At 36.5% G+C, this 22,433-nt stretch overlaps 1 protein-coding gene across 1 annotated transcript; it reads left to right on the top strand.

The window, feature by feature from the left end:
* On the top strand, nucleotides 1–22,210 carry wnt3a (wingless-type MMTV integration site family, member 3A). Its single transcript, XM_055033244.1, has 4 exons — nucleotides 1–122; nucleotides 8,862–9,103; nucleotides 17,844–18,109; nucleotides 18,192–22,210. Exons 1-4 carry the CDS (start codon nucleotides 1–3, stop codon nucleotides 18,669–18,671), a joined length of 1,110 nt encoding a protein of 369 aa, XP_054889219.1. The 3' UTR covers nucleotides 18,672–22,210.
* Nucleotides 22,211–22,433: the final 223 nt, after the last annotated feature.

Genomic DNA, 22,433 nt, shown 5'->3' with positions numbered 1-22,433 from the left:
ATGAGCGCGCATGTTGGCGTCCTGCTGAAGAGGTTTTGCGAAACTTTAAGGATGATATACCTTGGATGTTTCCTGCTGCTGTGTGGGCTTACGCATGTCATAGCAAGCTATCCCATCTGGTGGTAAGCTTTACCTTCATTTCTTTTACACCTTAAACAGACGGCGACGTGACTTTTGTTGTTGTTGCTGTTGAAATGCTGAGAAGCGTCTGATGGTCTTCGATCCATGTGCGACAGTTTGAGAGGTTGTAGTTTCAGTTTGTTTTCTGACAGCAGCTGGACTCTTACGCACAGTAATGATCCGTCAGCTTCTCCTTAAGCAGATTTAAACAGCCCGCAAAGTCTTGCTGACTTTGTTATTCAGATTTAGTTATTAATTCTGTTTATTGTTTGTTTGTTGTTGTTTTTTCTTTGTCTAACTCATCATGAAAATGTGTTGAAACTAAGCAGGTGCGTGTCCAGAAAGTTTTAAAACTGGGGGAGGCAGATGGTGGTTCATTTGCACATAAAACCACAACAACAACAACCCAGAACAGCATTTTGGGAGTTTGATTATGCTGTCTCTAAAGATGTGGATAAATATATCCATATTAATTAATAAGTGAACATATAAATGTTCCAACTGATAGACTTGTCCTCTTGTGTTCTGAAGATATACTCCTATAAAAAAAAAATAAATAAATAAAGCATTTAAAATGAAAAGCTGTCCTGTCCAGTGTTGGGGCCTGCAAAATATAGTAATGGCCTTTGCCAACTTTGCCATTGGAGCGACTGAAATAAACACGAGTTGACAAAAATTTACATTTCTATTGGCATTTCCAATCAAGTCTAATTCTGAAAACATTGGGCTGTATTTGTGTGAGAACTTGATTGTCAGAGACAACATGAGTTTCCACCTATCCAGTTTTTATTTTGGGGGCTAGGGGTGAAGAGGAGGTCATTAATGTGTCACTGGCAGACATTGAATGCCCTGCTTAAATTTGGGTCTCTATTCAAACGTACATAAACATGGGTTGCTCCCTACAAAACATGTAATTAACAATTATTTAAGCAGGATAAAGTTTATGCTTCTAAAAACAAACTTATACACAGACCTGGGTGTATCAGTGTGGCTTCACATAAGGCTTAAGAGAGCTGAAGAGAGTTTTTACATCCATCATTTTCTATTTTTCTTGTTGTCTTTCCTCTTTATTCACTTTTTAAAAATTATTCCTACTGTAAAACCAATTCTTCTTGCTTCATTTGCACAGCTGAGGTGCTTCGTTAGATATAATGTGAAACAAATGGATGGCTTTGAGGAAAATTTGTCAACAATAGAACAAGAGATTGCATCAATCAATCAGTCAATCAAATTTCTCTAGTCTCTGTTTATTGATGGGCATGTCAAATATTGAAAATCAATGTATTTACCCTATTTATTTAATGCATCAAACTCAATCATTTGCACTAAATTAGGTTTATGAGCATATTAACCAACATCATGTTAGAATAGAATAGAAATTTCCTTTGAGATTGATACAAGACATTGCTGTAAAAACACTGTAAATATAAAAAAAAATGTTGAAGTTATGTAAAAATAACCATATTTCACATAAATAGTAAAATATACCAAGATTTGACACTGCATAAATAAAACAGTGTTAATGCTTCTTCGTCTATTTCAAAGATGTTTTCTGTATGTTTATGATACTGATATCATTGGAAGGTCACTTACTTTTCATGTGACCCAGTTTCACTGAGTAGTCTGTAATGTCTCACAGTCAAGGTAATTTTCAGGATATAATGACTCACTCATGCAGTTTAAAGTTAAAATAAGTGATTCAGTAGTCCTACATATGACAGACTGAATATTTGACCTGCATATAAATCACTGCAGATGAATTTATAAAGCAGGATTGAAACTTCAAAGATGCATCTGTTTAGATGAATTAATATTTTTTGCAGCAAATAATTTTAGGCATTAATTGATTGTTTTTTTTACTTCTTTAAATTACCATTTAACCATTAGTAGTGCTTAAAACAGTGGTGCATTCTATTCTGTCTCACCACATTGGTTCAAGAGTGGCATGAATTATAAAATCAAGAAAATAAAACCAAAACCTCTATGAGTTTGGACTAAATCAGAATTTTTAAAAAGTTAAAAAAAAATCTATTTCTGATTTGTGATTTGAAGCAATTATTCACAAAAAAAATGAAAAGGATGGTGAGAAAAGGTTCATGTTTTCTGGTATTTCTGGAAAGTATAGGTGTTTCAGGAGTAAAGGCTTGTCCAGGGCTCCATTTGTGCAACAACTATTACTCAAATTGATATTGATGTATAATGTAGAATATTTTTGAATGTGCACATGGCACTTTTAAGGCAACTAAAGAAATAATCATCCTTCTCTGTATGAGGAATCAACATGTGGATATGCTGGCAGGTCATGTAAAATAGCAAAGCATTTCCTTGAGAAAGAACAATTACATTATCCTGAATCCTGTCCCAATTCTGTAGTTAATGTGATGGTCTTGAGCCTTTAATTTTGAATTATTTTGTTTCTTATAGTTGGGTCTTAGTGTACTTGCATTTTTAGTCCTGTAAAATATTATTTATGTATTTTGCCAACCCTAACCCATTAACCCATTTAAACTCATTTTTTCCCAGACATGAAAAAAATGTTGTGGAACATATATGAAAAAGTATGTTTTATAATCAGTCACAATTATGACCGGTGGGATAATATGGTGTTCTTATTAAAATGAGCAAAAGTGCTTTTTCCAAAGAGAAAAGATCATAAAAGGTGAACATTGTTTCTTTATTTGAACATATCTTGTCACAGCATTATTTTAGTGCAACATTTGCTCTGTAAAGTACAAATTTGACTTTCTGTATATTCTAAGCCAAGGTATATTGAGTGTCCCTTTGAGATCTATTTCCATGACCTACTGACTTTGTGTCAAACCTTTGCATAACAGAATGAGCCACAATCCATGAGAAGGTGAGCAAATCGGTTGTCCCTCCTATGACACATTTTAAAAATAATATCTAAAAGTAAATTGCCTGTACTTGTATAGTTCTTTATCAAGTACTATACAAATGACCTGAAAATGCTTTTCACCACATTTAGTCATTCATCCATTCACACACACATTCACACACTGATAGCAGTAAGCTACTGTATTGTAGCTACAACTTCCCTGGCAGTAAGGCATTCATACACTGGCACCTCCGGGTCCTCTGACTACCACCAGGCATGGCAGGTGAATCGTTCTCTTGATCAAGGCCACAATGACTGACACAGTCAAAGTGGGGTTCTAGCAGGCAACCCACCAGTTGCAGATTGGATAAACTCCAACCTCCTAAGCTACAGATACCCTATTTACAGGTGCACTTTTGAGATGGGCCACCACCACCTTTTGGACCTGATCATGATTCTGTACCTCGAGGGGTTTAGGTCTTGAAGGTCTACACCTCTCATGTGCTCATTGATCTATTTGACATCAGTCTCTGTGTAGTTCTTTCTCATATTTATTTCTACTGTGAAAATACTGTTGTCTTTCTAGTGGACCAGCGGTTTCTCATCTTATGTCAGAACCTCATTTGGAACCTCTTTAGTTTTAAAGGGTACATCAAAGAGATAGTTGTCCCTTCATCATAAACTTTGTGGGTGCTAACAGAGTGCCACATGGTGAAGGGGTAGGTCATCCTCTTCTCCCATGAACTGATCATATGTATTCAAAATGTCTAAGCCACCACTGCCAAAGTCAGTAAGGATTCCATCTTTCTCATAACTACATTGTTGTATACTTTGTCTGGCCATCACTAAGTCTAACAAATCAAGAACCACACTCAAAATTAATCTTAAAAGAGAAGAAGTTTGGAGTTGGAAGAATATGGTATGTATTTTCCATATTCCATATTCTTATGCAATATGGAATTCCATAAATAAGCGTAACTAGGTCAAATGTATAATCCTAACAGTCACTATTGTGACCATCAACATGTTTATACATCTTGCTCACACACCAAAACAAGTTTTGTAAATCCAAATGTGTATATCATAACTAGACACTTTAAAGATGATGTGCACTAAAACTCTTTGTTGTATGTGTATTTAAACATACATTACTAGCCTCTTTTCGAGGAGGTTTGTGACAGTCTTCCTCTCGCCAAAGTGCAGCCAAGATATAAACAGCTCTATTCATGTGATAATTTACTCTAAACATGTGATACTGCATAAATATTACCCAAACACTAAACTTTCAATATTTGCTGAACATTAATTGAAAATCTAATCAGTAAGCTTTTCAGAGTCCTTGAAAGTGAAATTAATTTTTTGATCACTTTTGTGACGGTAGATTTAAACTGGTATGAAGACAAAGCAAGGCTTTAAAATGTTTCAAACCAACAAAAAAAACTGCTGCATACTGTTTCTGCTGAGTCCTTTTATTCAAATGCCAGAGAAAGGGCTGGAGTAATCACTGTTAGAATCAGTGTTAGTTTGTTGCTTTCCCTCCCCCACCTGTTGCTGAACATTGCTGATCAGCTGAATTAGAAAAGCCTAATTCAACTGAAAAAAACACAAAGAGTCATGGTGTGGAAATTGAGAAACTGTTGCCAGTCGCTGACATTAAGGTGACCCAGTTCTAAAACTATTAGCATGTTTTAAGTGAAGCTGTTGATATTAAATATAAACCATGGAATTTTAATCAAACTCAGTGTACGATGAAGATATTCTTCCTGGGGACAGGTTTTGCCATTCAGCTTAAACTGTGTACCATATCCTAAACACCCCACTTAGCATAACATTTTCAACTCTATTTATTTTATGCCATCAGGCTTTGAGAGCTAATGTCATGTCAGTTAAAATACGTCCATCGATCATTACAGGTTTTGTACAGTAGAACAAAAATAACAAAATATGTCCAGGTTCCAAGAAATCATTTAATATTTGGCAATGCTTTAAAACTGGGTGGACCCTAATCTACTTCCATTAATGGGTCTCCTGGTGTTAAGGCTGATGAGAAACTAATTACACACTCAGCTGGAAGGAAATCCTGACATAACACTGAGCCCACTGGGTGGATAGATGATTTTGATCAAATTTGTCATCTAATTTTTTTGTAATCATTTCTTTAAATCATTTTTTCCATTCCCTACTTTGAAAGAAAAAACCTTGGAAGGCAGGTTTCCACTCTGTTACAGTTGAAATCATGCTGTAAGTGGAAAAATCTGTGCGTAAACTGCAAAAGCAACACAGAGCCAGGCAAACACGAGATCTGATTGGCTGAGTTGCTCCCACCAAAATAAACAGAACTCTGACTTACTGACAATGGAGCACGTGTAGTAATTCTATAAAACTTTATCTTTTTATTTTTTACATTAGCCTCAGCTGAAATAACTCAGTTTCTTTTGACTAACATTTTCTCTCTGTTTGCAAACAAACATGCAAGATGTGTGAAAACCATGTCTTCAATTTAAGGTAAAGAGGGAGTTGTTGCTGGCAGATGCTGCAGAATTTTCAAGTGGCCTTCAGAAATAGACTTTGTGCCCATATTAGAATGTGGCGTTGCAGATCTGCACTATGGCGGGTTCATGTCTGCCTATTCCCAACCTGCCATGACATAGCCTGGCTGCACCCGCCGCCCTCCCACCATCCTTCTCTAGTCCACCCCACCTTAGAAGATAAATACCTGGAGGTGAAAGCTTGCCACACATTCCTTCTCCCAAACATATTCTCTTGATGTCAAAGTCGACTCCAAGGCCCCAGGGCCCACGAGTAAAGTGGTAATTCTGAGACACCTTGCTTGGGCTTGCTGAAATATGCATTAAACATGCGCTGGTTACACTTAGATTAGAGGGGAAAGTCTATTCACAGTGCAAAAAAATACATTCCATATGTTTTTCTTTAAGCTAAACAGTTTTCCGTACATTAGCCGTGGCTTTTTTTACTCAATACACTGAAAGTCCTGCTCTCTGCACAACAGCAGCTCCGGCAAGATAAATTGACTTTTTTTTCCCTGAGGAATTAGAGAGATTAAAGTAAAGACCACACAATAAATACCAAAAATCCACACAACACACAGAAGAGCAGCAGTTAGCCTTAAGTGGTTGTTGGAGATGGTCTCCAACAACACTGCTCTTTATGCAACAGTTTTCTGCAAAAAAAAAAAAATCATAAATTATGTCTACTGGAACATGCCCTGCCTTCTCTCGTAAGCCATTTCCTAACACAGGAAGGGATGGCACCAACTTACTCTGCTCCACTGAGACAGAAACACATCACATTGAGTCACGGTGAGTTTGTGTGTAATTGTTTAAGATCCGGCAGAGGCTCATGCACAATGGCTTTTTAAAGCACAGATCGAAGGGTTATTAGTTCCTTAAACCAAACTCGATCACATGTTGAATTAAAACAGCATTTGAGGTGCTGGTAAATTTGTGCACAATGACAAAAATGATTATTTATCACAAGTAGTTTTCTACAGTTCTTGTGAGAGAGAATCCAAGTAGGTAGGTTCTACAGGTCTCAGCTGGAAACTATCAGCTGCAGGGTAGACAAATTCACAAAGGCAAAAAAGAGTTCACACAGCAGGAGCGTCTTGTTTACTGATGCTTGCAGCAGACAAAAGCTGATTTTGTCTAGAATAAATATCAACTTGCCATTGCTCACTGACTTACTGTATGTCTCAAAGATTACTACACAGACATGTTCCTTCTGTAGAAAGAAGAAAATGTTCTTTCCCAAGAAAGAACACTTGTGAAAGGCCCGTTTGCACAGGCCTTCTGACATAGTTGTTGATACCAACGAGATGCTTGGATTTACTTGATTTTTATACGGTATGCATTTTTATTCTTTATCCGTTATTATTCACAATTTCTCAAAAATAGAAAGACAACTTCAAAATATTTAGTGAAGTTGAACTGAGATTAATCAAAGTCTTCTTGGGAGAAGATCTGTTCAGTATTTGCAGTTTGAAGAAAAATAACTGCCTGCAGGGCTGTGTCAGGAACCCGGTAATCTTGCGATCAGTTATTAATCCCTGAACAACAGTGAGCAGGTTAGCAGAAAATGAGCAGCTAAATACACCTTCGCCTGCTTTGGGGATACATTTGTAGAAGAGAAGCAAATCCATGTCACTGAGGGGGCAGAGATCTTATTTGACATGCGTAGATAAGGTCTTATCAAGGTCAGCAAGAGCAATGATGCTTGTGAAAGGCAGTGAAATCCTGCCCTATTTAGAAAACAAATCTAAGTTCTGAAAAAGTAAGAAACACAAAGTGAAAATATTAATGCAAACCCTTCAAATGAGATTTAGTGTACAGTGATTCAAAGTACAACTGTAGTCACGTTTCATAAAAGACTCAGTCAAGTCAATTTAATTAGATAGTTAAAGTGTTTTCAACAAATAATCCCTATGATGTCGACCTTTCATTCACTGGACATTCAATGGCATTCAATTTGGTCTAAAGTTATTCTTTCTGATAGAAAATGAAACAGGCATCTATCAAAAGATAATGCAATGGGACAAACCATCAGTTTTGTTAAAAATAACTGCTATTTAAAATAGATTGTTATTTTGTATTTAGTTTAAAAAACAGTACAACACTTTTCAAACCCTTTACGTTGTTGACCAGCCTACTGCTTGTCTCCACTGATATTTGTAGTATTTAGCTGGGGATGACCTCCAACTCTTTGAGTGCTATCATATGCTTAATCCATGTCAGGATTCACATTGGGCCTGTTTAATATAATTCCAAATTAAAAGATTAATGCAAGCCTAATTTTGCGAGGGGTTTGCATAATTTTGAGGTCATATGTATTTTTTGATGGCTGTTTAAGGTTGGCTGTCGGTAGTCTTTCCCTAGTCCTGAAAACATGTTGAAATTAACTTTTTTTTTGAGAGGTCCAATTCAAGCTTGGGGCCAACCAAGCTTGAATTGGTTTTGAAACCATATCTAGACAACTCTGGGTGTATTTTTGCCATACATTCTTTTAACCTTGCACTTATTTTATTTTATTTGTTTTACGCATTGTTCACACAAGTGGGAGCTTCGTAATTTCTTTGTCTGTTTAGCAAAAATTCGCTCTGGGAAAAGTTTGCGCAAAATCCCTCATGGCTTCAGGGCTCATCATTATGTATTAAAAAGTTAATAAGAAAAACAAGCGTGTTCTCTAGCAATATTAAAATGTGTAGCAAGACCAATAAATTAATGTCTGGAAAAAAGTGTTTTATGTATGCATTACACAGTGGTGCTTCTTACTTCTCAGTCCTTTCAAAGCTGAGTAATAGAAATAAATAGACACTGATAATAAAGATTGAGAGAATTATAAAGGTGTAAAGGCACAGAGATGTAATCAGTGAGCCAAGTTTACACTTGTTTCTTAAAGCATTTTCCTCAAAGAGAAAAACTATGAGTGGGAGGGGGGTCTGCGTTGCTCTTAATACAGTCTCTGAAGTTTCATTGTAGGGTTTACACTCTTATTACCCTAAGCTGACAGCCTGTTAAGTGTGCGGACAGCTAATAACAAGGTGTAGTTTTTCCAAGTTGTCAGCTTAAGGTCTATGAAGACCTCTGGATACGTTGCAGACTTTCATCTTAAACAGAAACAATGCGGTGGCAGGGCTACAATTTCAATACACATGAAGGGCAGGTGTCTTTGGAAAGGGTGGTTGAAGGGATAAAGGATAGACACCTAATGGTAGCACTTGATATGACAAATAAACACACACAATCAGATAAACTCAGACATAAGATTACACTGCACAAAGAGGAAAATTACCTCCCACTTCAGTAGTGAGACATCGATTCAGACAAATAGGATAAGAGGATATAATTATGAAAATGCACTGACACTGTGACTGCCTCTCTGCTTGTAGGTCACTAGCAGTGGGCCACCAGTATTCATCAATAGGTACCCAACCTATCCTTTGTGCCAGCATACCAGGTCTGGTGCCGAAGCAGCTGCGCTTCTGCAGGAACTACGTTGAGATCATGCCCAGTGTGGCCGAGGGGGTAAAGATTGGCATCCAAGAGTGTCAGCACCAGTTCAGAGGCCGGCGCTGGAACTGCACAACAGTCAATGACAACTTGGCCATCTTTGGGCCAGTTTTGGACAAAGGTAAACTGTGTATGTAAATTCAGATTCATGGGCTTACCTTCACTGAAGTTTCATGGTCTAATACGTAAGTTAGATGTGTACTTTTAGGCTCATTGATGGTAATATTGGGTTAAAGTTGTAACTAACGTTTGATCTTGTGGCACACAGTTTACAAAAATTAAAAGAAAAACCACTTGCAACTATCAACTATCAAGATTTTCTTTAAAATATAGTCATGTGGACATAAAGATAGATATAATAACCTTAAGAGAAATATTTCTTTGTATCTTTGCACAACTTTCACAAGCACAATGACACACATAAATATAAGAAAGCCAGTGAGCTTGTAGATGAAGAGTATGCCAAAACATTAATGACGTTCAACTTCAGTAGCTTCAGTTTGTGTTTCAGTGTATTACACTCTTTGCAAAGTTGATATAAAAGTCTTTAGTTCTCCAAACTACTTTAAAAAAATAAAAAGAAAAGTGACTTATGGTCTTTCTGAGCTGATTAACTCTTTCATTAACTGTTCTGTTTTCTCTTTGTGTTATATTTGCAGTAGAAAATCTGCATTCCCTGCATGCATCATTCATTATGTTGATTCAAATCCTTGTTTAAATAGTCTTGAGACAGAACAAGCTCTGAGGGGACTATATGCATGAAATGATGTACACAATTAGCCCAAGGCAAGTTAGTTCTGTCTTGTCTGAGTTTTCTTTTGGAGGGGATCTCCTGCAATTGCTGTACTTTCCTTAAAAGACACCTTGAACATGAGATTTTGAACCAAACTGAAAAATGCAGTTTTTCTAAAATATATTTTCACTTCAGAATATGATGACTTGCCTGTAATTGTCTGTTTAAGAAATGTGACCACACGCTTTAAGGCATTCAGACAAACAAAAACAGCAAAGAATAAATAAAAAGGATCAAGAAAACATGATATATTATTAAATACACAAAAAAGAATCTTTAAATAATATATTTCTTCCATTAGCCTAATTTCACCGTGAGAATGTGGTAATTTTCTGTAGTGTTTTTTTTTTGGTGGAGGTTTCACACTAAGCTTTACAGGGCATTGCAAAACTAATCATGCCCCTTGAACTTGAACTTACATCCACAAACCTCAATGATTTTAAGTGATACACCAAAACAAACAAATGCATGGTAGGGAAGTGGAAGGAAAATAACTCACAGCTTTCAAAATATTGAAAAAAAAAATCTAAAATGGCTCAACAAACTGATAAAGAAGTCTGGTTTTGTTTTGGAGACGATTGTGAAACCACTGGAGATGATGATGCAAAGACGGATTTTACAAAAAATTACGAAAATTATGGACAACTCTGACCATCCTCTTCACAAAACTGTCTTAGAAAAAGTACCCTGCAAGAGATATTTCACCCTGTGTGAAGAGAAATTTTGCAGAACTGCCATTCACTTTAATGAAATCTGAAAGATTGTTGGTGTATATCTCTAACAGGTTTACAGTCTAAAATCTCCCCCACTTTTCTTTACAAAGTAGCTGATACAGGTGTTCAATAAAATTGGGCCAATTATAAGTTTTGTTTTGGCTCATGGACCTTTGCCACAGTCTCAAAAATTTTGCAGGTACTCAACTCCATAAATAGTTTAATCAACTCTGACCAGTTTTTCTGCCCCTGCTGAAAAAGAACAATCCTGTAGCATGACAGTGCCACCACCATGTATCACTGTGGATGTAGTGTGTTCCCTTAGATAATGTTTAGTGGCATTTAACCAAAGCACCTTTTTTAGCATGCTTGCTGTTCTTCCTACAATGCTTGTGGCAATTTTCAAAAAATTAAACTTCACAAAGGATTAACTTTAGTGTCTTTGAGCATAGTTTCAGACAGAAACTTTATGACTCACAGTTTTTATCCTCATCTCAGAGCTGAATGTTGAAAACAAGTGGTAGTTTTCCATTTAGCAAATTCACACATACAAGAGAAGATGCGAAAACATTTGATAATCATTTCTGACAGCATGTACTTATGTTTGACTTATACTTGGACAATCAGCAATGCAAGATACTTGCTGACATGGAATAATAATTATGGCTTACCAAAATGAAATAAATTCCTGAACAACTCTTTTTTCCATCTATGCCCAAGGGGATATAGCTTGGTTGTGAGTTATTGCACAAAGCTTAGTTTCCAGTAAGCAACTATTTCTTGCTTTATCACAGGTAACCTACACCTCATCTGTTAGTTGATCCTTTGCCTGATGTTGTTACAAATGCTGCTTGACATGTTGTTTTCAAAAAAACATTTCTAAATTTAAATTCAAATTTGTTTTGTAGCTTCCTATCTGCACTGGAGGAATTTATGCTCTTTCTCTTCCATGTCGCTTCTTGTGCTTTCTAAAATAGGATTAAAAAGTGAGACCGGATGTGTGCAATGTGGATGAGGGTGGGAGATCTAAACGTGGCGGCTAGTTTGCTGAAGACTGATGCAAATGTGGCCGTTTGGAGGTCACTTAGGGCAATTGCTTTTAATAAACTCTTGAGTCAGTTGATAGAAGAGGCTTGAGCTCAAGTAGGTGGCTAACGATAGGGGTTCTCAATCCCAGCCCCATTGTGGTGCAAAATGTCACCACATCGTTCCCATTGCCCTCCCCTCCCAACTCTAAATTGCAGGGGTACTGACTGGAAAGAGAAGGCCGCTACTGGGCTTTAGTAAATCATTTTGATTGGATTAAGGTCAGCCGGGCCAGTAATAATGTGAGAGGTCAAAGTGGCTGGATTAAGTGCCTTTGTCTGAAGATGAGGAGAGTGGCTCAGGGGCTCACAGGCCTTTGATAGGTTTTAGTCAGAGTGGGCTTCCATTTCATTGGATTTGATTGATGCTGGTGTTTGTCTGTGGAGTGAAGCCATTGTCCCCACTGGTGTCTGTTTGTCTGCAATTCAGACTGTTGTCTTTCAGTTTCCTCTTGGCATTATTTTGTGAGGAAGAGTATGCACCTTATTTACTTCAAAAAATTAGTTACATTACATCCCATGACTGGCGGTGCTAATCTCATTGTCATGATGAGCATTTGAGTTAGTTTAACAGAAGGAGTCAGGAATCTTGTATTTAAATGAAGTTAGAGCAAAAGATTTAAATGGAAAACAATTACTTAAAACTTAGAGAAACTAGATTCTACCCAGTGTAAGCACAACTTTCTGTTACCACACACTCACATGAATGAAAAGGAAAGCAACTCCTGCCTTTAAATAAGGCACATTCTTGTTAGAACTCTCTCTCAGACGTAGCCTAAACCTCAAAGATTCTATCCATAGGCACACCCCACATCTCAAGGCCTGCCTCCAGGCTATGTCTGCGTCAGCACTCATTAATTTACATTAACTAAAGTGTCAAAACATGCACTGCTGGAATCTGTGTGTGATGAAAGGTAATAGAAAGCTGTGCAGGTGTTGTCGGTCTTTGCGACCAACCCCAGAGCTGTTGTGACCTTTCTTGCTATCTGAACAACAACTCCATGCTGTATGGGCAAATGCACATTTCTGTTTGTGAGTCATATGATGGAATTAGGGAGTGCAACTGTGCTTCAAAATGTGGATGGTAACTACATCACAGGTGATGAGACCTATGCAAACAGAAACTGCAATTTACAAAAGTATTTAAGGCCATTAAGCTTCTTCACATAATGTACCATACAACCAGAAACTTAGTTGTGTTTTGTTGGAATTTCATTTGAAAAGACACAAACTACAACATAAATGCGAAGTGAAAGAAAATGCTTCCTAAATCCATCTGTTGCCAGAATTACAAATACAAAGTCGTCAGGGTACAACAACAATAGTCACAGGGCTCTAGAGACTAGAGACCAGAAAGTAATTAGCTAGTTTTCTTGTGGAAAAAAATGTCAAGCTCAGTCAAATTGGATAGAACAGCAAATATTGCCACAGATTTTCCATACAATTTAGATGTGGAATTTGACTAACTATATACAATAAGTTGTAGTATAGTTCCTTGTTCCTATTGTTGTATCCTAATGCAGGATAAACCTGTCCTGTCCTCTAATAATTTCTTCCTTGACTGCTATGCTTTTTGCTCCATCCATCATTTCCATAAACTCATCCAGCTTCCCTGCCCCTGCTGCAAAAAGTGTTCCCCCAGCATCATGCTGCCACAGTCATTGTGGAAGTGGTACTTTTTTTTGTTTGTCATAGATAATGGTTTGCATGTTAGCTAAAATGTTACATTTTGTTCTGAAGTGAGGAGATAACTTTCTTATCTGTTTGCTGTGTTGGCATGCACAAACTTTATCTCTGCAGTTCCTGCAGAACTGCCATGGAGGTCAAGGCTTCTTCATGACTTTTTGGTTTGAAGTTTGGGCATATATATTATATATATATATATATATATAATATATATATAAGTTTTGGGCATATATATATATATATATATATATATATATATATATTATATATATAATCTCAACCATGAAATATATATATATATATATATATATATATATATATTATATATATATATATATGCCCAAACTTCAAACCAAAAAGTCATGAAGAAGCCTTGACCTCCATGGCAGTTCTGCAGGAACTGCAGAGATAAAGTTTGTACATGCCAACACAGCAAACAGATAAGAAAGTTATCTCCTCACTTCAGAAGAAAATGTAACATTTTAGCTAACATGCAAACCATTATCTATGACAAACAAAAAAAAGTACCACTTCCACAATGACTGTGGCAGCATGATGCTGGGGGAACACTTTTTGCAGCAGGGGCAGGGAAGCTGGATGAGTTTATGGAAATGATGGATGGAGCAAAAAGCATAGCAGTCAAGGAAGAAATTATTAGAGGACAGGACAGGTTTATCCTGCATCACAGCGATAAATTTCAAATGTGAAAGATTTAATGACAAATATATATATATATATATATATATATATATATATAATATATATATATATATATATATATATATATATATATATATATATATATATATATATATATTCATTTTCAGATGATCCTCAAAGCTTTGACCATCTCCAGCAACGTATGCTTAACCTGTCATCATGATCCTGTTTTCTCTCAAGTATTTTCTAACAAACTTCTGATGCCTTCACAGACCATCTGGATTCATGATGATATTGTATCACTCATAATATCATCATGATATTTAATTGTTTACTAATTTCTGAATGCACTTCATTGCATGGGAATCTTATTTATGGGTGTCAGTGTAAAGTGCACAAAAACTGAAATTCACCCCATACTTTTCAGATGCATTATTTGTTTGCAGTTTTGCAAATTATGAATGTTTCTTCCACATCAAAATGATGTGGTAGTTGTTGTGGGTCTATCACATTTAATCCCAAGAGAAATTAAGTTCATAGAAAAAATTCAAGGGATATGCTTTTTTTTTTTTCTTTTATCTTGGCATTATTCAAGCCAGGAAGTATAAGTGAAATCAATAAATCCCTCCTAAATTAACCAGGAGGATGTCAGGAGATAAGGGTTATGACCTATGACCTGAGGATGAGAAAGTGTAACTATTTAGGATGAGCTAAAAGGTCTTAGCTTTTCACAGAACGTATGTCTCATCAAGCTGGGGGAGGGAAGCGAACACATCAGTATATCATTAACTCTGGGCAAGAAAGAAAGAAGGGGTGTGGTAAATGGAGTTGATGGGGGGACCTTAGCCCCGCTCCCTGCTGGGTGCTGCTCAGAGCACAATATCTTCTCAACCATGAGATTAAGCAGGAGAAAAAGTGCTTTTCCCCATTCACACGCCCTTTAGATTGTTTTATTAAACCATGTGAATAGGGATTTCCCTGTCTGCCGACAAGCGGGGTCCAGCCAATGCATAGTTCTCTGTTGCTATGACTTAACTTAGTCCCCACTAATCACTAGCCAGGGCAAATTTCATATAAAATATCTGGGTCCATTGTGGGACTAACACAGCGTGACTGTGACAGCACAATAGGGGATTGAACCCCCCAGCAGGTTGTAGGGACCATTTGGCCTGCCGGTATCTAGCAAAGTTTGGTTGAAAAGCATTGTCTAAGAAAAAGTGCCCTTAAATTGGTCGTAAAAGGGAGAGAAGCTGCTGAACTTATGTAAGAGAGGACATCTTCCGGCGAAGTAAGCGCTACAACTGGAGGTTCGTTTGCCTTCAAGACGTACTACAGCACCAGGAAGGTAGCATGGTACCAAATATGACACCTCATAAAAATATAGCTTTTATTATTTTTGCATAAAGCCCTGGAGCAAAAATAGAGACTCTGCAGTGTGAAGTGGAAACTTACAATAAGGTCACATCTGCTATTTGTATTTCTATATTTTTATTCTAAGGTCCTGCATAGTCCCACCAAGACAAAGCTATTTGGGTTACATGTACAAGGTTGGGAGTTGTTTCCCACAGCTGCATCAGACCCAGACTGCCTCACCTCTTGTTTAGGAGCTTTTATCCTTGGTGTAAAACGCATGTGTTATCACTGCCTGGCAGAGCTTTTCAGCCAGACCTGCTTCATTATTGGTTGTCTTACGAGCTCTGAGTTGTGCACAATTCATAAATAAACCTGATTGAGTAATTTTACCTGAACAGTTCTTGGAAATAGTTTTTTCACAACAAGTGTCAGGATTTAATTATCACCTCAGAACCATTTACCAGCATCACATTTCTTATAAATTACATCTATATTACTGACATTTTAGAATCAAACTTATTCATGCTTGTTGTGTTTATATTATTATTAAGAAGCTCATAAAAGACTCATGTATGACTCTTGACACATACTATAAGCATCTTATTAGACTCTATACTTACTGAGAGATTTTGGGAAAAGTTGTTAACATCTATAGTGTAAAAGAGTAAAAAACAGCTCCAATTTACAATAAAATACAGGCAGCTGTGGTTGCCAGAATTTTACTATTTAAATATGTTAAAATACTGGCAACCACAGCTATGTGTATTTTACTGTAAATTAGATATGTTTCTTCTTTTTACAGTGCAAACATGTTTTAATTCCACTCCAAGTCTATTGTACTTAAATGCGTAAAAATCCACATTTCCCCATATGTGTCCCTCAATTGAGCCTCATTTTGGTATTAATAAATTTTTGCAATGTGACTCTATCAGGTGGTGCCTATTCGTTGATGATTCAAATTTATATTTCTGCATGTCATTAGTAACTTGTCTAAGACTAGGTAAAAGTTTTCAATCGGTGATATTATTAAATCACATCCTTCTCCTAAGCTGTTAATATATTCCACCACCTTTAGGAAGCTAACTCTTTAGTGAAAATATTTTAAGCACAAAAATTGTTTGCCAAGATCAGTTAAGGTTGTTTCACAGCGATAAATTTCAAATGTGAAAGATTTAATGACAAGCACAGTTTTGTTTTTTTTTTGTTTTTTACTGCTACTGTTATGAAATGTTGGATACATTGAATTTTGAGACTATGTTTAGGGTGAGAAACTTGTGACCTTCAAAATTTAAATCTCAGAGTATAGAGACCGAGTCATTCTCCCAACTTTAAACTTTGAAAATTAAATTTATGAGTAGAGCTGGAACTCATCACTACATGGCATGCTTGAACTTAAGCAGTGCTAATATGCAGTATAAAAACCAAAGTGTTAGAATGGTTTTAATAGTAAACCTCATTATTTACTGAGGTAGAACTTGTTATAAAATGTTTTAGTATGATTGCTCTAGTCACACCTTTTCTGGTTACTTTCTGGAGAAAAGCTTGGTGGTAAAAAAAAATGTAAACAACTTTGAGCCTCAGAAAAGTATTGGTTTGATAGCTTATTACACTGTTACTCTGTTGGATTAAACAATGTGAGCTACCACTGCACTTAGTTTTTGCTTAAATTATTTTTGAAGTGATTGTTATTAAAATAAAAGCGTTTGTTGATGTTTAGTAACCTTGGATGCATTTCATTGAACCATGAAATAGCTGGTGGAGGATTCAAGAAGACCATTTCTCTTGCATCACTCTTTTAATGCCCCTTAGTCCTCAAACTGGTTGGAACCTGCTGCAAGGGAGGAGCTCCTGCTGCCTTTAGCTACATGTGCCTTACTTTTTTTCTTTTCTTCCTTTGTTTGTTCTGCCTCTCTTTCTTAAAATACTCTCTGACTCTCTCACACACTCAAACATGTCAGCATAAACTGTCTTATATGCCGCTTACTACTCAATATCCAATTTACTTATACTTTTTGGGTTTCATTCCCTTTTCAAGTTCTACCTCATTTTTATGCACTCTATTTGGCGAATGACCGAGGCACCTGGTCAATAAAGACACAACTCCATGTCGTACATTGTCCCTTCAATGCAAGGTTGTTTCCTAACCTCTCAAAAGCTTAATTGATTCTCTTAATTATAGGTCTGTCAGGCCTGTCTTTTCCTCTCATCTCTGTAGAAGATCCTGATCCCTCTGACTCATCAGTTAGCTATGTCAAACACAGACAGGGAGGACTTTCCAGCCTTATTTAGAGACAGCACGATTGATGTCTGGGCTGAACAAAGTCACACAGCAGTATAACAGATGAACGATAATAAAGGACTTCTAATATGCAGTTCATTTAATGTTGACATTAGTAGAAACAAAATGAACCCATGTCTGTGGACAAGGTGGTAACCAATACTGTTAATTATAGCTCATTCCTGAACATAATCACATTAATCAAGAGACCATTTTTAGCTTTTTATTTTGCAGTTTGTGTACAAGAGTTTTTCCTACCCATCCTAAACACGTCCTTGAAATTCTCTTTGTAGCTACTCGAGAGTCTGCTTTTGTTCACGCTATTGCCTCAGCGGGGGTTGCCTTTGCTGTGACCCGGGCTTGCGCTGATGGCTCAGCCACCATCTGCGGCTGCGACACACGTCACAAGGGCCCCCCTGGAGAGGGATGGAAGTGGGGTGGCTGCAGTGAGGATGTGGAATTTGGAAGCATGGTGTCCCGTGAGTTTGCAGACGCAAGGGAGAACCGCCCAGATGCACGCTCTGCAATGAATCGCCACAACAATGAGGCAGGAAGAACGGTCAGTTATTCTTTAGATTCTGTGTAATTGGTCTACTATTCTACTGTTAGGTGTTAACTTTTTATTTAAAAAAAACCTACAGTCCCTCAACGACAACATGTTCCTGAAGTGCAAGTGCCATGGTCTCTCAGGAAGCTGCGAAGTCAAGACATGCTGGTGGTCACAGCCGGACTTTCGGGTCATCGGCGACTACATGAAGGACAAGTACGACAGTGCATCTGAGATGGTGGTGGAGAAACACAAGGAGTCCCGTGGTTGGGTAGAGACGCTGAGACCCAAGTACAACTACTTCAAACCACCCACAGAGCGTGATTTGGTTTATTATGAAAGCTCACCCAATTTCTGCGATCCCAACCCAGAGACAGGCTCCTTTGGCACCCGGGATCGCATCTGCAACCTGACATCCCACGGCATAGACGGCTGTGACCTGCTGTGCTGCGGCAGGGGTCACAACACCAGAACTGAGAAGAGAAAGGAGAAGTGTCACTGTATTTTCCACTGGTGCTGCTACGTCAGCTGTCAAGAGTGTGAGAGAGTCTATGATGTGCACACTTGCAAATAGACTTGTTGAGGTTCTTAAAAATCTGAGAATTGTTTCACAAGTTTCTACCTGAGAAAAATGTGTCGTGTAAACACACAAAAATGACTGTTCATTCTATTCGGGGATGCTACGCAGAGCTAGTCTCTGCCCAAATCAGCTAAAAGTGTTGAACATGTTTCCATACTGAGAGCATCCTTCATGAACTACCATGCTTGTATCTACGTTTTAAAAGGTTTTCATGTTGAAGTAAGAACAAAGGACTGCTGACGAATTAACAAACACCATATTGGTGTTTCTCTTTCATGTCAATAGTAGCTATTTCTATTAAGAATTAAACAGCAATGCCATTGGTACCCTTAATGTTTAATCATCTTTTGATTTTGAAAAAAACAAAAAAACAAAAAAAAAGTTTACATTACAAGTTGCTCAACAGCATGCATTCCCCTCTTTGGTTTTTATATGTATGTTTCTGCCAATGGGCGAACTAACATCATAGTTTCATAGTGTTATTGATGTTTAGGTAAGAATGCACTTGCACCTCAGTGAATGTAGCTATTTGCTGTAACATGTTTACACATCCTCACAACCTTAAGCTAATGTGTTTATATCTCTTTTAAATGACAAACATTATCTGAGAGTAGCCAGAGTAGCTACATACTGCTGAAACCAGAGCATTTCACCCATTATATGTAGTTTTATGTATTTTAGGATTTTTTTTTGAGTAAGGTTTTGTGAAATGGCCATAAGGAGTTAATTATTTACCTGCAGTACACAACTCTTTTTGGCATCTATATGTAGTCCAAATTCATATTAGATGCTGCAGAAATCTAAATTTAATAATCCCTCCAAAAGGGGCCATGAAAAAGCAAACCTCTACCATCTTAAAACAACTTCAATTTTAAAACGCTGTTATGGGTCTTGAAATGCTGCAGTTTGCACCTTTAAACCAAGAATGTCCAAAAGTTCATGCAGTGAATATTTGTAGCAAGCAACGTTCTCTGAAAACCGCAAACCCAAAAATTGTTCAAAAAATGGCATTGCATATCAAGTGAGTACAATTCTGTTTATCAATATTGTACAAATTCCCCAAACGCAGCAATCTCTGTTATTGAGTAACTGTTTGGTAACAGTTCCTTGCATCCCGTTGTCAACCTTGCAGTTATTCTTAATCCTGAGGAAATATTTTGTGACAGTGGAAAACAACAACTTTGTCTTTACAGAATATTATGAAGCATCTACATTCTGGTCCAAAAAGATATTACTTTTCAGTTGTTTTAAGATGATAGATGCCAATTATCTGTCTTGCCCCCTCTCACTTTAGCCATTACCTGATAAACATGATGCAAGAATAATCTACTGCAGGAAAGACATTTATTTTAGCCAAACTCCAACCCAAGATATTCTTTTAAGAAAAAGCTATACTTTCATATACAACCAAGGGGAAGAAATATTTATGGGACTGTCAGAGATCTATAGCTAAGACTGCAAGGTCAGCTGGGAAATATGAAGCTTTCTCTCCCTGGGTTTGACAATATTAGCGAAATCTTTGATGTGGAAAAACACTGGTATTTGTGAAAGGGTTGTGTCCTAGTATGTAAAATTCAGACTTAATTATTGTTTTGATTTTCAATCAATCAGAAGGATACTCTCCTGCCATTTTAGTTCAAAAATAACAATAAAATGTTCATTTATGAGCTATGTAAGCTCTGTTATGCAGTATACTTTACAGTTGTTGGAAAATAATGACCAAAACCTTTGTTTGTAATGATTCTGAGCAATGACTTCCTGTTCCCTAAACTAAACAATGAGCAGCATCACTGAAGCTATCAATACTTCCATATTATATTGCTGCTAAGGTAACATGAGTTCATGTTTGTTTCATGTTTGTTTATTAACTTACATAGAATACATCTTCATCCATGTGTGATTTGTGTATTCTTTGCATGTACTGATTCTTTCTGTGAAAGAAAACTGCTTATTGTAGTTTGGTAAAAATGTGAAAAATGTTTTTTTATATAAATTCCTGCTTAAAGTAATTCAAATTTAACTAAATAGGATAAAATAGAGCTTGATTTTTTTCATTTTCAATACTAAATATTGGCTTAACAAGGTGGCCAACATGGAGGAAAATACAATCATATAGGACTGAATTCAAATACTCAATAAAAATACATTTAAAAATAAATAAATCAAAGCAAAGTAGAATACATATAACACAGTGGAACAAGTTCTGGTCATGTTGCCCCTTTATCAATTCATACTTTAGTGGATTTAATTTTTAATTTTTATTTTTTTATACCTTCTTTGTCTACATGTACCAGTTTTGAAACTTCGAGTAATTTTTTATGATCTTCTCATAGTCTACTGTAAAGAAATGGGGTTTTCTGAAACCAATAAATGTAGTATAGCAGCAGGAGGTCACTTAAAAGTTACATTGCTTTCATCACATGGCTCAATTTGTTATGATCTATTTCTATGATTATTGGGCTTCATCATTTTTTTTTAAATACCCAACTATTGAGGTAAACAAACCGTTTAATAATGGCACATGAATGTGAAATGGAAGTACGAATTGATAAAGGGCAAAATAGCATTTCACAATTCTGTTTAAAACAAAAACAGTGCTTCAACACATTTCAAATAACACAACAAAATATCTCCTTAATTTTTTCGATTTGCTAAATTTTTGGCTTGCCTGTTTAGTTATATATTTAGTTCTATTGTCTCATTTCATCAAATGTATTACCTGTTCTAAATACATTTTGTAAGATGTTGTGTTTATTTTTAATATTCCTATAAGTCTATGTTCTTTTTTTTTTAAGTTTTGTTGCATTTTACTGTATTTCACTTCTCATGTCTTTTAGAAAGCAGATTAATAGAGACTATCTCCTTTGATGTAAGAAGAAATGCAGAATAATATTTATTTATCTGGGATGACCTTTGAATACCGAAATGAAAACCGGGACACACAGCTGGGTTGTTACTGTGCCACTGAATTTAGTCTCTCTGCTGTGGTGAAAGGTGTAAAATCTATAGGAAATAATGTTTAACACAACATGTTTACAGTGTAATACTACTGTTTGTCTCAGGCTTTTGTTCAGCCTGTGACCAAACTGAAAATATTAATAAACTGTTATAATAGGTTTTACTTTTGAATCATTCCTAATCAATTACAGAGCGGCCACCATCAGTGCATGTTCTGAAACTGATCATGACATTGATTACCATACACTTTGTATGTGGGTGACTCCTGTATGGAGGATGTGGATCTGTTCTAATTTTTTGAGTCTTAAATCCAAAGTTTTGTACAGACTAGTTCTCGGATTTTATGAATTTCTAAGATTTGATGTTTTTTTTTATAATTATTTATTACATGCCTTGTACATATTAGTGAGTAAAAGTATATATTTGCAGAAATGTGTTTTTGAAGCAGTGTTGTGACTCTGTAGCCTTTTTACCTCATCTTTTTTTCCACTGACAGGTGTTGATCCTGGTGCCTGTAATAGATTTCTAAAAGCTAACTCTGTAACATAAAAAATAAAAAAGACTGAACTCTGTGACTTGTTTCTGAATATTAAGTCAATGTGGATAAAGATGACCTCCTCTTTAGGTTTGCTTTGATTTCAGAAGTTGCTCCTTAAAGAATGATTTGTCCCTCAGCAATGAGTGCAAACATAAGTGTGCAAACATGTTAGCGGATCTTAATACAGGAAATATTTAGTCTGCATTCAGGTCAGACACTGAGAATAAATGTCTTTATTTGGTTTAGCATATTGTAGTATA

The sequence above is a fragment of the Poeciliopsis prolifica genome, unplaced genomic scaffold, assembly GCF_027474105.1.
Source record: "Poeciliopsis prolifica strain line A6 unplaced genomic scaffold, Auburn_PproV2 SCAFFOLD008, whole genome shotgun sequence".
Lineage (NCBI taxonomy): Eukaryota > Metazoa > Chordata > Actinopteri > Cyprinodontiformes > Poeciliidae > Poeciliopsis > Poeciliopsis prolifica.
Note: the sequence above shows the minus strand (reverse complement) of the source record. Positions and strands in the feature narration are given on the sequence as shown.